This window comes from Phoca vitulina, unplaced genomic scaffold, assembly GCF_004348235.1.
Source record: "Phoca vitulina isolate PV1807 unplaced genomic scaffold, GSC_HSeal_1.0 scaffold7, whole genome shotgun sequence".
Classification (NCBI taxonomy): Eukaryota; Metazoa; Chordata; class Mammalia; order Carnivora; family Phocidae; genus Phoca; species Phoca vitulina.
Genome location: NW_022589710.1, coordinates 61,324,987 through 61,341,357, shown reverse-complemented (window position 1 = coordinate 61,341,357; position 16,371 = coordinate 61,324,987). Strand labels below are relative to the sequence as shown.

At 41.8% G+C, this 16,371-nt stretch overlaps 1 protein-coding gene across 14 annotated transcripts in view; it reads right to left on the bottom strand.

Moving 5' to 3' along the window:
• The window catches only part of UNC79 (unc-79 homolog, NALCN channel complex subunit), a 237,325-nt gene that overhangs the window by 19,194 nt on the left and 201,760 nt on the right, over positions 1-16,371 (bottom strand). For all 14 annotated transcript variants that reach the window (XM_032405836.1, XM_032405840.1, XM_032405835.1 and 11 more), the window contains 4 exons: positions 15,924-16,028; positions 7,891-7,968; positions 2,144-2,233; positions 1-176 (listed from right to left, as the gene is read on the bottom strand). In XM_032405836.1, coding sequence (XP_032261727.1) covers positions 1-176; positions 2,144-2,233; positions 7,891-7,968; positions 15,924-16,028 — 449 coding nt within the window. The remainder of the gene's footprint in view (positions 177-2,143; positions 2,234-7,890; positions 7,969-15,923; positions 16,029-16,371) is intronic.

Here is a 16,371-nt window from a genome sequence, read left to right as displayed (position 1 = left end):
CCTTGTTGCATTGCAGAAGGGGGATGATAGAGCCAAGGCAGATAGCGAATCACAGCTTTGTTATCTCTGTGGTTGCCCCGTGAGATTTCCATGGCTGCAATCTGAGCCAGCCCAACTTTGAGATGTCCACCAAAGGTATCTTCATGCAGAGGCTGGGAACATGTCTTCATGTGGCTCTGCAAAAGCAAATGGTGTTTCATGACTTTGGCAGAGTACCTGGAAATCTTCCAGGCCACTTGTTAAAAAGATGAGGTTGTCATTCCCTCACCTTCTAAACCACCACTCCTAAGCATACAACCCATTTAAACTTCTTCAATGGCTTCCCATTGTTCTTAGGATAAAGGGGGGGGAAATTCCCTAGCATGGACTAAAAAGCCTAGGATGATCTAGCTACTGCAGACCTCTGCATCTTACCCCTTCATCCCAGCTACACTGGCTCCCTCCCATTCCTGGCCTTTGCTCATGCTGGTCTCTCTGCCCAAAATACTGTCCCTGCCTCTCTTCACCCAATTAACTGCTATTCATTGTTCAGATTTTAGCTCAAATGTCCCTTCCTCCGGGAAGCCTTCCTTGACTTCCCTGGCTAGGTCATATCATCCTATAGGAAGTTCCTATACCACTGTTTTACCCTCTTTCATAGCAGTTGTGAAAGTCACACTTTTACTTTATCTTGTATGAAATTTTCATTAAAATTGGCCCCCACTACCAGACTATAAATTAAACGAACACGGCTACTGTGTCTTTTTGCTCATTGTCGCATCCCTGCTTGCCTAGAACAATGCCAGGCATCTGACAGGTGCTCAATACATATTTGTTGAATTAATGTAGAAAAACTCCTTTTCACAGTGTGACTTAGTGGAAAGACCACTGAACTAGAAATTGAGACCTAGGTCCCAGCCCCAGTTTTGCCCTAATTAGTCACATGGCCTTAGTCAAGCTTTTTGCTCTTTCTGATCTGCCTCCTAATTAATCTATGTCAAATCGGAGGGTTGAATTATGTCTCTAGTCCCCAACCTTTTGATCATCATGGATCCTTCTTATTGTTTTTCTCTGTATTTTGAAAATGGCTATAAAACTAACTAAAATGTTTAGGGAACAATGTTTCCTCTTATTTACACTTGATATCAAAGTCATTTGGGTGTGGACAACCCAGACTCAGCGGTCAGTGACCAGTGCGTGGTCAAGCACCAAGGGAGCCTGCTTAGGAATGCCTGGGTTCAGACACCATGAGAAGTCAGCAGTTTAAATTCTGGTTCTACTTTCCACCTAGCATTTGCAAATCCATCCCTATCCCAAGAAACACTTGGATCATCTGAGCAGAGTCTGGAAACGGTTGGGCGATGGAGGAACCGCATTTGTAGCTGATGACCTTCTGGAATCATTTACTGCGAGCTTGCAATCTGGCTGCTCCTTGGACCGTGTTTGGATCCCCTTCTGCCCTCTGTCCAGGGCCTTCCCCAAATCTCTGAGACTATCAATCTTTTAGCTCCCTAGTTGACTCATGGCGGGGAAGTTGACTTGTATCAGCCATTCACCCGACCCTGCAAAGCAATCAGTCAGGAACCTTGACAACTTCACTGGGATTCTGTCCATATGCAAATCAGATTTTGTTCTATCCCTTGTCTTTATTTCCTTGAAGAAGAGAGCTTTGATGCAGATAACCATGAAAGGCTTACGTTTGCATAATGTGTTACGGTTCACAAAAGTCTCTTCACACGCACAACACCACGTCAAACCTCGTAACCATTGGCAAAGGTAGATGTTAGGCTTGTCTTGCAAAGGAGGGAACGGAGGCTCAAGGTAGTTAAGTGACACTACACGGCGTAGTGAAAAGAGAATGACCGGGAGCCACTGGAGTCTTGGGTCAACCCTGACTCCACCGCTTAGCAGCAGGACCACCTTGAGCAAATTACTGTATCACCCCGGGCCTCAGTCTCTACATCTGTAAAATGGGGACCACGCTTTACCAGGGGCATCGTGAGAACTGAATCAATGGCAAAATGAAAGCTGTGCACATCACTCCTGCCATGGAAACAGCCTTTCTGTTCTCTTTTCCCTCTTTGCACAGCCTGAAAACCCAGTGCTTCAGACCCCCAAGAGTCTGGGTTTGTTAGGGCCGCGGCTGCCGGAGGAAGCCTCTTACCTTGAGTTTGGTGAGCGTGTGCATGTCGGCCATGAAGTCCAGCACCTCACTGATGTACTGCCGCACACACTCCATCGCGGCAGTCCCACACTGAAACACAAGGACAACGCTGGGGGCGCCTTCACCGCGGCCCTGACTGCAGTCACTGTCTTGTTCTGGCTTCACGCTGTTTACTAACGAGCTGTTCCAGTTTCTGGAGCTCTGACTCACTCCGTTACTCTCCAGAGTCTGTGACTGTCTGCCCACAATTTGGACAAAAACTGATAAAAGGCTGGTGGCGAGGCGCTAAGACAGCCCAGGCGAGACAGGAGTTAACCTGCTTTTTCTCCACTGGGGGATCGAACTGGGTTTTGTGTGCTTGTTTTTACACTGGCCTGGATACACAGATTTAGCCTTTGTAGAAAGCCATTAGGATCAGAGTCCTTATGACATGAATCAACCCTGAAACTACACTAACCCTTATCACTCTGGGGAGTCTTAAATACGCACCAAATACGTGCCACCTAATTCTGACACCAGAAGTTCAAACCTTTTCCCATCAAAAAACGAAAAGGATAGAAACAGACTTCATGTGTGCTGAAAGAGTCCAAGATTCTCATATTCAAGTCACTTGCAATTTAATGCCTTATGCACAGTAGGCATGCAATGAAATAGATAAATGTATGCTTTATGCTTGCTGTGTTCTTGCTAGGGATAAAAGAGAGAGAGAGAGGTGAAATGATCCTCTTCCCCCCGCACCAGCAGCCTGTTTGGGAAGTTTTCAAGGGAAAGAAAGCACACTTGTGTCCCCCGTATTAAATGGCATAAACCTGCCCGGGGCGATGCAGTGAATTTAGGATTATAAGCAAAGAAAAGGCAAATGAACAGACAAGCTGCTCCGTGAAAGCTCTATGAGTGAGCCCACACATCGGGCCGGGTATAATGTGGATCAAAAGCAGGCCGTCTTTGAAGCCATCTGAATACTATGCTAAGGCCTTTCTTGGCTTTCTTTTGGAAAATCTGGAACATCAGAGACTTAACTAGCTCCCCCAGTGGCGCTCATTTTCCCATATGCATGTAAATTTGCACAGCCCTGAACTATCTCACCTTCTATCTCTTCTAGAATGTTACGCCTGTCAGTTCCTCTGACACGATAACAAACAGTAAAATAAGGTCATTGGCAGTGCTGTCAGGGTGTTTTCCCAGCATCTCATATGTTCTACGGTTTTCTTCTTTTAATTTAAATCAAGGGAAGGAATTATAAAAGGTTATTGTGTTCCTGCTTTTGGAATATTAATCCTTCAGTGCAAGAAAGGATTTCCCCCCGATTTATTCCATTTTATCTGACCTTTCACATGTCATGCAAATAGGAGCATATACTCTGTTCTTTAATTTCTTGAAAAGGATTTGTTTCTTTCATAGGCAATATTTTATACCATTTCAACAAGGTAAATGTCAAAGAAAATAATTACAAGGAGCATTATTCAATATTTGTCTTCTCACTTTGAATTTCAAAAAATGAGAGCGAAGAATTTACTAATATCCAGTTACTTTTGCTCCAGAGACAGCACCTACATCTAATAAAAGCTTTAAAATACAGGATCATCTTAGCCATCTACACTTATAAAACAAAGCATATCATTTCCAATCCCCCCCACCCACCTTTTTTTTTTAATTACTTTGCAAAATGTGAGCATAACCTTAGGTGTGTTGTTTTTTTTAAAAAGTGAAAAACATAACGAGTCAAGTTCTACTTGTTTCAGAAGGCCCATATTTATTTCAATAAGGAAACTGATGATAAGGTACTGAAAAAGCAGCCGAAACTCAAAAACATGAATGAAAGTGAATCATACCCAATTCTTCCTTGAAACTCATATCTCATTTCAAAGTTATGTTTCTTAGATTACAAAAGTAACACATGTTCAATGTGGAAAACTTGGGAAATAGAAATTAACAAAAAGGAGAAGAATCACACAGTCCTAATTCCTGTCCTCCACTTGTGAGATGGTCACTATGGATATTTCCTTCCGTTTTTTTGAACACATACAACATACACATATACATATAATTTTCATAAGGCTGGGATCATTTTTTCTAGCCTGCTTTTAAATTAAATCCATCATAAGCATTTTCCAATTAATTATTCTTTGAAAACGTGATTTGGTAGCCACATAATAGCCTATTTTATAGAGGCACCTTACTTTATTTAAACATACACTAATATTAGTCAACACCAAAAAAAAAACCAAAACCACTCTGATTAAAAAATGGGCAGAAGACATGAATAGACATTTTTCCAAAGAAGACATCCAGTTGGCCAACAGACACATGACAAGATGCCCTAACATCGCTCATCATCAGGGAAATGCAAATCAAAACTACAATGAGATATCACCTTACACCTGTCAGAATGGCTAAAAAAAAAAAAAAAAAAAACAAGAAATAACAAGTGTTGGCAAGGATGTGGAGGAAAAGGAACCCTTGTACAGTGTTGGTGAGAATGTAAACTGGTACAGCTACTGTGAAACAGTATGGAGGGTCCTCAAAAAATTAAAAACAGAAACACTGCATGATCCCAAAATTCTACTACTAGCTATTTATCCAAAGAAAACAAAAACACTAATTCTTAAAAGACACATTCACCCCTATGTTTATAGCAGCATTATTTATAGCCAAGATGCGAAAGCAATTTAAATATCTGCCAATGAATGAATGGATAAGGAAGATGTGGTGTGTGTACACACACACACACACACACACACACACACACACACTGGAATATTACTGAGCCATGAAAAGGATGAGATTGTGTCATTTGAGAACACGGATAGACCTAGAGGTATCATGCTAAGTGAAATAAGGCAGACTGAGAAAGACAAATACCATATGATTCCATTCATATGTGGAATCTAAAAAAAAAAACAGTGAGTAAACAAACAAACAAAAAGCAGAAGCAGACCTATAAACACAGAGAGCAAACTGATGGTAGCCAGAGGAGAGGGGGGTGGGGGTGGGCAAAATGAGTGAAGAGGAGTGCAAGACACAGGCTTCCAGTTATGAAATGAGTAAGTCACAGAAATAAAAGGCAGAGCATAAGGAATACAGTCAATGATACTGTACTAGCCTTGTGTGGTGATGGACAGTTGAGGAATGCCAACACTGAGCAGAGCATAACATAGAAACTTGTGGGATCATCATGCTGTCCACCAGAAATTAATGTAACATTGTATGTCAATGATACTCTAAATAAAAGTTTTTAAAAAAACAATACACTCATGTTAGGTCTTAATTTTGTTTCCATATTTTTACTATTTTAAATGCTACTCTAATAAATATATTCCTTATGTGTATATTAAATTATTTTTTCCAATATCCTACTAGAAGTAAACTGTCAAACTGTTCTTTGGCAAGGTTGTACCATTTTTCACTACCACCAGCAGCTTATAAAAATGCTTGTTTCATATCATCAGCAAGTTTAATCATTAAGAAAGACCTGCCAATTTGCTAGCTGATTTTAATTTTTATGTTTTTAAATATTTTAATACTTTGTATTAATTTATAGTACACTGATTGCTAGTGAGGGTAAAAGGCATATTCTGAATGGCTTACTGGGCACTGGAAAAGGTTCTACATATGGATCCTGTAACTGTTTTTGCTTTTCTGTTGTTATTGGAATGTTTGTCTTTTACTTGTTGATTTCAACAAAATTTTTATTTATTAAGGATTTTATTTTTTAAGCTATCATGTAGGTAGTAAATACGGAGTTTTAAAGAATTAAACAATAAGGAAACTAGTGGGTATGCAGCAGAAACTGGCTAAGTCCTCACAGAACTGCTTCTCTTCTTCCCTTGCATGCAACTAGACCAAATTTCCCACCATCCCTTGCAGTCAGGAATGGCCATATGACAGTTCTAGCCAACGGAGTGTGAGTAGAAGAAATATGCGTCATTCAGACCTGGCCCATGAAAACTTCCACGTACCATATTCTCTTCTCTTTCCCACCCACCAGTTGATTGCAGAGGACTGCCCATCAGAGAAGGAATCTGACCCCCAACTTTCATGTGGAAGTCCTCCTCCTTCTAATCTGGACACCCATTTAAACTTTATATGAGCAAACAATCAACTTTTTGTGTGTTAAGTGGCTGGAAATTCATCTCATGGCATCCTCCATCACCCTAACTGCTATTAAGAACTCTTTAAAAAAACAATAGTCTAGTAATCCTTCCCAAAAATATATTATAAAGAAATAGTCTCAAATATGGACAAAGATTTAAGCACAAAGATGTTTCTCACATATTAGTTACAATTGCAGAATATTGAAAATAATGAAAATACCCCAAAATAATTAATGTTTGCTAATATACACACTAGGTAATGTTTACTTAGCATGACTCGAGGTCTGGCATCATGCTAATAGGCTTTCCATGCATTGTCTCACTCCATCCCCAAACTAGACATTGGGCCCTATTATATCCCATTCTATAGATAACACAAATCAAAGAATCATAGATTAAATAACTTTCCTGATCACACAGCTAGTAAATGGCAGACCTCAGACTCTGGTGTGAGTCTAACCCACATGCACTTAACCACTATTCTATGGTGCCTTCACATGAGGTAATAACACTGCATCCATCAAACTTTGGGGATAATGCTTAGGACATATGAAGCCAAAGCCACATCTATATCATAAATTCACTAGGTTTAAAAAACATGCATAGAAAAAGTGAAAGAAAATACATTAATATGTTGGCAATAAAACTATCTCTGGGCTGAGTGATTGTTACTTTTCCTCTGTCATAAAATTTTTCCACATCAAAAAAAAAATTAAATAACCAGTATTTAAAAAAAATAATGTTTAGCATTGGGGGTAAAACTGGTATACTTGTAAATTAATAAAACCCTTTTAGAAAACAATATGAGAATACATACCATTAAGACATTCCTACTCGCTGACTAAGGAATTTATGCCAAGGATATAATTCAAAATAAACATGAGGATGGTCTTTATATGAACATATATATACTAGCAATGAAAGTGGAAAGTAAATAAATATCCAACAATATGGAAATAAGCAAATTAGCATACTGAATAGATCAAAGTATGAAAAAGTTTTCTAAAACAACAGAGTTCTAATTGTAAGGCAGAGGGATTATAGGTGATCTTTTTTCTTTAAAATTTACTGAAAATTTAATTTTTTTTTCAATTAACAATGAATATCTCTAAAGTTTCTGAGTTTCGTTGCAACTTGCTCTCAGTGTTATTGTGGTTTCTCATCTTCAGCCCTGTTAGTGACAATCTTAACCTATTTTACCAAATAATTCACTAGTTGATAATAATGGGAATTCTTTTTTTTTTAATTTTCAGAGGAAATAGTACAAAGGAAACCAACGTATCACAATGCTTATTTCTTTCCGGCAGTAGTTAAATTGAATTGTTTAACAGGAGCCAGTCTAAGAAAACTGATTCTAGAAAAACTGAACTGTAATCAAATGTATTTTGTATCTCTGGTAATTTCTTTCCTCCCCTTAACTAGCTGCTTCAGTTTTACTCATGTCTCCTGGAATTAAAAGTTTCCAGGGTCTGGGATTAATTGAAATTTTCACTAGTGTTCTTTTAAAAAAAAAAAATGCTAATATGTTCTCAATTTTATAGTGTTTTTTCCTATCAAGAGTGAACCAGGACACAGACCCAAAAATACCTATTCACTAAATGGGGAAATGAGAAGAAATATAAAATGTAGACAATTAATTCAGTCAGGACTTACTCCAGGTACGGAGGCAATCATCTGCTTGCTCAGGATTGTTGACTCAGCTAGTTTGGTTCCAGCATCTGCACAAATAAACTAATAAGAAATTGAAAGCATAATTACTTTTAAGAGCACTTAGACAGTAATAAGTTATTTATAGTTTTATTAACTCAGTTTAAATTCATTAGTGTTTACTCTCATGACAATCTGCCCTGGATATATGGGGCTTGCTAATCATGACAGTTTGTTCCTATCAGAAATTCAGTCAAGTGGTACTGAGATTAATACACAGATTCTTACTTTACCCAGACAGCTAAGAGGCACTGCAATGGTGCATTCAGTCAAGGGAGAAAGGAAAGATGTCAACACTATCAGATTTATTCTGAAGTTATTCTATTTATTCTTTAGTACTTCTTGACAGTTCCTGAATTCACATAGATTTTTTCCAGACTTCATCATTATATTACACATTTAAAATGAAGATAGAAAAACAATCAACCTCATTGTGAGTATTCTACCTGTTTCTTCCCATCCGAGGCCCCTCAGTTGCTGGTCTTGCCTCTCTCACGTCACCCACACCCATCCTCTGTGCTGATAATGACCCTCACCCCTGTCCCTGCCTCACGGTACTTTTCACACACTTCCCCTGTAACAGTCACGACACTAAACTGCAGTGACCTAGGAGTCTATGTTGCAACCCCCTACGAGCTCTCCAAGGGCACAGACTCCATTCACCTGCCCCGCAGAACTAGCTTCCTGCTTGACATCATGGAGGGGCTCAAGCAAAACCATGTGAAATGAATCAATGAATCAATTATGACAAGATCATGATGGGGATGGATTTGCCAAGTTACGATTTAATTTGCTTCATTACAGATGTTTATAGGTGTTTCCCACTTAATACAACACCCAACTGTGTATTAATGGTTTCAGGAAAAAAAGTTAAACATGAAGTCTGTAGAGTTTGCTATGAACGATTAAGTCCTGCTTAATTTCTCTTGCCTGGCCTCTGGCCAGTGGCCCCAACAACTCTGGGATCCAAAGCTGCTGTTACGCATAGTTCAGTGGCTCTGGAAGAAGCTTTGACACTGAGAGTTCTTCCTACCCATTCCACTCTCACACTGGAAGAAAAGTTAGGTAGGTCAAGATGATGGGTCCTGCGAGGCAGGTTAGGTCCCTGGCAAACTGGGGAGAAGTAATACGGGTTCGGGTCATAGAGAAAAGCTCAAGGGGGCCTGATAAAAAACAGAAACCAGCATACTGTCAGGCTAATCAGGGCTCAGAATCAGAGCATTAATAGGTAGCGGGTTTTGGCTAACAATGCAGAGATTTCGGCCAAAGACCTTCTGAGGCACCCTGAGCCTTCTTGTTCAAGGCCTTGTTCAAGAGCTGGTCTTCAAGCACAGTCCTCCAGGAGGAGTATTTCATCACAGAACTGAGCTGGGGGCCAGAGGAGAGTGAGCACAGCTGTCTCTGACAGCCACATGGCAGGAGTAGATGCGTATCTCCACTCCTCATTCACACACAATCATCTCCATTTGCCTCAAATATAGTTACAGAAAGCTGAAGAATCTCTTTGGCCATGAACTCTGACTCTGGCAAAGAAAGTACCAGCTAGTAACATCCAGGGAACACTTAAAATTTTCCATTATTTTATTCAGGAATGCTTACCACCTGGACTTATTCCTAATATAAGTAAAAGGAAATAAATCAGGTTTTTTTTTTTTAAAAAAAAGGAAAGCCTAAAACTTTGGCCAGAACCTGTCAGTAAAAAAGTAAAATATTGGATGGAAGTACATGGTCAAAAGAAGAAACAGTTCCAACCTTCTGGCAGATACTGCATGTTCTCCCATAAAATGTATTTTCAAAAGCTATCTGAGTCTGCAATCTAAGACAAACTACTTAGAACTGAGTTTCAAAACCTCTGTCAGGATACCAACATTTTAATTAATTTCTTTACAGCAGAAATGAGAGCCAAAAGCCCGGGGGAGGACAGAAGTACATACAAGTGTGAGGGAAGGGAAGCTCAGACAGAGAGGATGCTCTGCGGTGGTTTCAGGCCTATGGCCCCCTAATGTGTGCTTCCATGGCCTGGCTGTGCCCTTGAGAGCAAGAGAAGATCAGTGGAGAAGCAAAACTTCAATGTCTCTATCTCCCTTCAGAAGAAGCCCTTCTCGCCTCCCATATTCAGCAAAGCTGAACGAGTAGCATCATGGAAGTAGGTTGTCAGTCATATCACGTCCTCGATGGGAGGTCAAGTTAAAATGTCTGTTTTGCAGTAACTCTTAGAGGTCAAAATTAATCAAAAATCACCCATCTACCATTTGTTTTTTATCAATGCCTTTAAACCCAGTGTAATTTTGGGGGCGCCCGGCTGGCTCAGTCGGTAGAGCATGCAACTCTTGATCTCGGGGTTGTGAGTTCAAGCCCCATGTGTGGTGTGGAGTTTACATAAAATTTAAAAAACGTTTTTTAAAAAATAAAAATAAATAAATCCAGTGTAATTTTCACATAATATGTACAACTAAAACCTTAATAAATGCTTCTGTTTTTTTACACAGCTGCCAACCATGAACTGCAATACCCCATTCGGATTGTACAGAATTGTTCACAATATAAAGATATAACCAAGACCAGAGAGGGAAAGGATGTTTTTCGCAGAGGGAAGAATTCCATACTTTGAGACAGAAATATGCCTAATGAAACATGCACTCCCGCACGAACACAAAAGAATACAAAAGAAACACGACATCTATTATGTGCCATTGTTAAATTCATTATCAAAATGAGACTCAAAATAATATCTCCACCTCTCACCCAGAGAGTGATCAGATTATTAGTAACTCAACTAATAATAATAACCCCACGTCAACAGTAATCTGTGACTTAAAGACAACAGCCATCCCTCCGCATGTCTTTGTCCTCCAGCCCACCACGAACCTATCTTTAAAAGTGAATGTTTCACCCACACGGTTTCTCACGCTAGACTGTGCAGGTATCTCCCACACAGTGGGAGAGCCACATGCAAATTAGCAGAATGTCTACTCTTGACACATAACAGGAGTTGAGGAAATGCTTTTTGATTTGGGCTTATATAGCCTTTACGGAGGCTTTTAATGAGTTACCACTCTATTATGAAGACTCTGCTTTAATCCCAGCGAGAGAACACTTATAATAACCTATTACACATAAGCTATCTACAGGCGACCAGCGGAAAAGAAGAGGTTGCTGGTGAAAGCAAAAATGTCCACGGGTCTGAATGAAAACAAGATAGGGCACCTGTCCAAAGTGCTGAAGAACTATGCCCTGCTGGTCGACAATCTAGATTCTGAAGAACACACATATCTTTTTCAATTTGGCAAATTCTTTCCTATCTCCGAGCCTCTTTTCTTGAAAAAGTAAAGAATCCACTTGCAGGGCGCCTGGGTGGCTCAGTCGTTAAGCATCTGCCTTCGGCTCAGGTCATGATCCCAGGGTCCTGGGATTGAGCCCCACATCGGGCTCCCTGCTCCACAGGAGGCCTGTTTCTCCCTCTCCCACTCCCCCTGCTTGTGTTCCCTCTCTTGCTGTGTGTCTCTCTCTGCCAAAAAAATAAATAAAATCTTTAAAAAAAAAAAAAAAGAATCCACTTGCACATCTAAGGACTCCTGACCTGATACACAAGTCAAAATAAGTACTAGGAGCCATGGCTAGACGACACAGTGAGCAGGTGGGAGATTTCCCATGAGACCAGGCCTCCAGAAGGAATTTCTAAGAATTAAAAAACCAATTGGTACATACCCTACCTTGAACCATTTAAAACTTGGGTGGCCCCACATCCCTTGGGTAAATGTTCCATTGTTCTTTAAGGGCAGAGTACGTGGTAAACAACAAAGATATCATCTATCTATGAGAAGAATGTTAAAGGCTCCATGTCTGTGAACTCATCTATCCAGTCCATGATTAGAGAAACAATAATGAAAATACCCTAGTGGTCCCTGTGGGAGGGAAGAATGAAGGGAAAACCCAAGGCCTGAGCAACTGACTCTGTCACTAATGCAGCCAGGGGTCATTCAGGATGGATCCCTGGGGGAGTTTTTCATTCCAATGGATTCTTTCCTTTCTGTTTCCAAGTTGCATTTTCAGTTAAACAAAACCACTCCCACTATCAGATGATGGTTGCTGATATCTGTAGAGGAAGTCACTGTTGGCCCCAGACAGATTATCTGTCCGTACTGTGAGCCTGGTCTTCCAGGTGCCAGGAACTGATATTCCTTCAGTAAGGATGAAAGCTTCTCTCAGACTCCAGACTAGATTCTCTGGTCTAAGAGAAGCTACCAGACAACAGGCTATCACCTCCACCATCGTCCAGAGAACACCTGCAGGAACCCTGCAGTCAAGGGCAAGAAATAAAGGAACTGGGAAAACCTACAGAAAGATGTCCTATTCATAGAGACAAAAGATGCTTCTCCCTCAGCCCATGAGGGGCCCCATGGAGGACCTCTCTCCTTGGCTAAGGAGGAACCACTGGGCAGATAAGGAAACTACCTCTGTTTTTTCAAGTGTGCTTCTTTAATTTCTCTCAGTAATGAAAATGGTTTATTCTAAGAGTATATAGAACAAAAATGTATTACTTCAAAATGGTGTACTGTTTAACATTTTTTCATCAGGAAGATTGAAACATTATTCATAAAGTCGTTTCTCATGGGCATGACCCCAAAGTGTCTCCAAAATACCTCTCCAAGTTAAATAATTTTACAACTTGATTCTTAACATTTAATGATTCCATGATAAATACATACTTGTTCTAAAAAGATGAAGATGGTATTTATTTGAAATGGTATATGAGACTCCAAAAAACACATTCAGAGCAATCTACTCTTTGGGGCTTCTTTATTCCTAAAGCTAATTTGTTTTTATTTATTCACCTAGTTGTGATGCACTAATCACTGTTTTCATGGTTTCCTTAAGCAATGGGCAATTTAAACTGTCAGTGTTCTTTTGCTGTCTTGTGACAAGTGCTTATTAGGGTTGACAAACGTACTTCACAGAAAACCAGCCCCCAGCAGCAGTCATGGCATGGGGTGCTAGACCCCAAGAAGATCAGCCAGACGGATCAGCTCTGCTCAAGACTGAGGGCAATGAAGGGAACGTTCTCCGAGGGAAGCAGGAAAGCACTATTAGGGCTGGAAACCTAGGCTGTTTGCAGGTGCCCATCTGGAACACTATCCACCACCTGAGCCGGCCACCCCCTCTGCTCTAGCACTTTCCATACTGTGCACACTTCCAGTAGAGTGGTTAGCACGTTATTGGGATAGTGTTTATGTCTTTTATACCGCCATATCCCCAGAACCTAACCCAACACAGGTGGTTGATAAGAAGCCAGTGACTCCCATTCACTGTCAGCCTGCTAGCTTAAATCCCTCATGGGCCTTTCCCCCTAAGCCCAGTCCACCTGCCCTCTTCTCCAAACTAGCATGGATCCCTTTCACCCTTATGGTCGGTTTGTGTCCAAGGTGCTTGTACTCAAAAGCAGTGAAGCTGCTGCAGCGGAAGTAGGAGGGGCTGGCCAGGGGCAATCCCCCAGAAGAGCTTCAAAGTCAGCCCCTCCTTAAGAACATGGGTACTTCCTGGCTATGATTTGTCTTCCGTCTTCCTCTTAGGTTGTCTAGCGCTCTGGTACAATGCGAGCCGTTTTGTTTTGCTACATCATGCCCGATATTCATTGCTGGCATTGGCCAGCGATCAGTGCTCTCAGAGGGCTTCAGGGTGCCCCGGAAAGCCAGACTAGGGCTCACTGAGAGCACACCAACTTCTCACTAAATCTCATGCCTTTGAGAAACGTTCGATTCTGGTTCTAGGGATTAGGAGTCTGTGGTGGGGGAGGAGGGAGACCAGTAGTAGATATTAAATGCTAAGGGACAACTGTTGTTCCTCCTCGTCTCCCAGGGAAACTAAACTTCTGCACATACCTCAATGCCCACACAGTCCCTCTTCCACACCACTTCCTTACTCAGTGCGCACCTCTGCAACTGTACCCATCACCCTGTGTTGGAAATGTCTGCTTACATGTCAACTTCGCCCACTGGATTGTAAACTCCCGGGAGGAAGGGGCAATGGCTTAATCATTTCCCCAGCACCTGGGCCAGGTTCAGGGCTCTGACTGGCTTACTGAGCCTTCCTCCATCTCCCAGGCTGAGCCGGCCACCCCCTCTGCTCTAGCACTTTCCATTCCGTGCACACTTCCGGTAGAGTGGTTAGCACATTATTGGGATAGGGTTTATGTCTTTTATACCGCCATATCCCCAGAACCTAGCCCGACACAGGTGGTTGGTAAATATTTGTAGTGGGAGATACTACTGAATAGTCAATGTGGCTATTTGTCAATAGTCAACGGCACCAGCTGATGGAAGACCTCATAGCTCAGGTCAGTGCAGGTTTTCAGTGTAGGGAGTAACCTGATAAAAAGCAGAGTTTGAGCAAAATTCCTTTAGTCAGCCAGAGGCCAGAAGCCTGCATTTGTGTGGAGAGAGGGGAAGGCAGTACAAACAGCTAGGAGCTGTCAAGGTGAGAGGGGCCAGGAGCCTGACGAGGCTGTGCTCCACACTGAGTAGACCCTGGTGGATGCGGACACCACTTATGTCAGCTGTGTGGTCTTGGGCAAGTCACTGAACCCCCCTGAGCCCCAGTCTCTCACCTGCGACACAGAACTAATACCTCCCATGGTTGTAAGGAGTAAGTGAGGGGAGGATTAAAGCACCCAGCATGCTGCTTGGCACACCATGCTTATGACCTTTCCTTCTCCCTCATCTCTCCCAATGGCACCCCAGGTACCTAAGATTCAGGGACACTTGTCTAGTTCTTTGATATCAAGCTCCCATTGTCCCCTGGTCATTTAACCTCAACCTTGTAGGCCCAGACTCTGAGACTGGTCTTCATGCTCATCAGGAAGAAATAAAACAGCTGTGATTCGTTTCCTGAGCACTTTGCACAAAGCCAGTCTGAATGATACCCTGGTCCCAGGCGTAGTGCATGGCCACGTCTTTAAGTCTAGCCTTGGAGTATGAGGTGGGGTCCCAGTCTACCTGATCCCCTGCTAACTTCTCTAGCATACCAGCCTGCTTTTCTCAACTTCATCCTCAGGTCATTATCCCTAAATTTATTCCACCTTCCTGTTAAAGCCTCCCCCCATTGCTTAAAGCCAGTCAGCCCCTGGTGCTGAACCCCAACCTCATAAAAGACACCCACCAGTCCTTGGTGGCCTAGCTCAAATGCCACCTCTTTCATGAAGTCTTCCCTGATTTCACATCATATGAGATGGGATGCCTCTTGCTCTTAACTCCCCACCAGGACTTTGTTTATATATATCTCTCTCACAGCACTAGTCAGAGCCTATCATGTGTGATAAAAACTTGCACACTTGTCTAAGATGCTGAGCTAAGGATGCCAGGGATGGAGGGTTTCAGCCCCTCATCAGCAACCCTACAGCCAAAAGCATTAACTCGGTAAGTTCTCCAGAACCTTCTTTGTATGCATTCAAGCCCTTCTGCCTCGGGGCTCCTATGGGTGCTGGTGCTTTTCACCTCCACCTGCCACCCTGGCTGGACTCCGTACGTCCTGCCACTTGATTGTCTGTGGTCGGGCACCTTCAATTCTGCTTCATGGAGATGTGGCGACCCATCCATATGGACATGACTCTGCAACCAGACCTCAGCCTAGTCCCCCATTTGTGGCTTTATCAGTCCCCTACCAGCTCCGGTAGCCATTCATGAGTTGCCCTCTGACCTAACCAGGTGTAAATTTCTTGAGGGCAGAAATCAGTGTCCCCTTCTTCTTTGGCCCCTCACAGCACTAGCTGCACCGTAGGAACAAAATAAATGCTCCCTTTCTGTCTTTCTTAGCCAGTGGAAGTGCCAAGGGCATAATATTACTTCGGTCATGGCTCATATAAGATAGATTAGTTCTCATTTCTGGGAGGAGTTATTCGATTTGTGCATATGCTCCACACCTTTCTTAATTTTTCCAAACATGGTGATCTTGTGGAAAGTATTACAAACAACACAGAAGCCCACCTGGACAAGCAGGAGGAGGTTTGTATCTGGTAAAGGGGATTTGAGCTTCAGGGCCTGCAGGAGCTCCAGAACAACACTACGAGACAAGTAGAATTTATCCCGCTCCTAAACAGAACAAAAGAGAAGAAGGTAAGCTATGTCTAAAAACTCGGTTAGAACAGATCTATGTCAAAAGAGCTTCCAAAAGATTCACAGGTTGGAAATGAAAACCAGTATTTGAAAATGCATAATGACCTGTCCTTAAGAAATAAAACTCAAACGAAAAAGAAAAAACTTTAAAGGGCATTTTTGTGTGCATAATGAGTTTATAGAAGCACCGAGAACACATCATTCAACGGATAAGAAAAAGATAGGATATCTCTTAAATACTGAAACCACTGGATTGGGTTCTTGTTCACAGGAAATGGTAAGTTCCAAGAAATGCAGAAATTAAACAAATCGAAAAGCA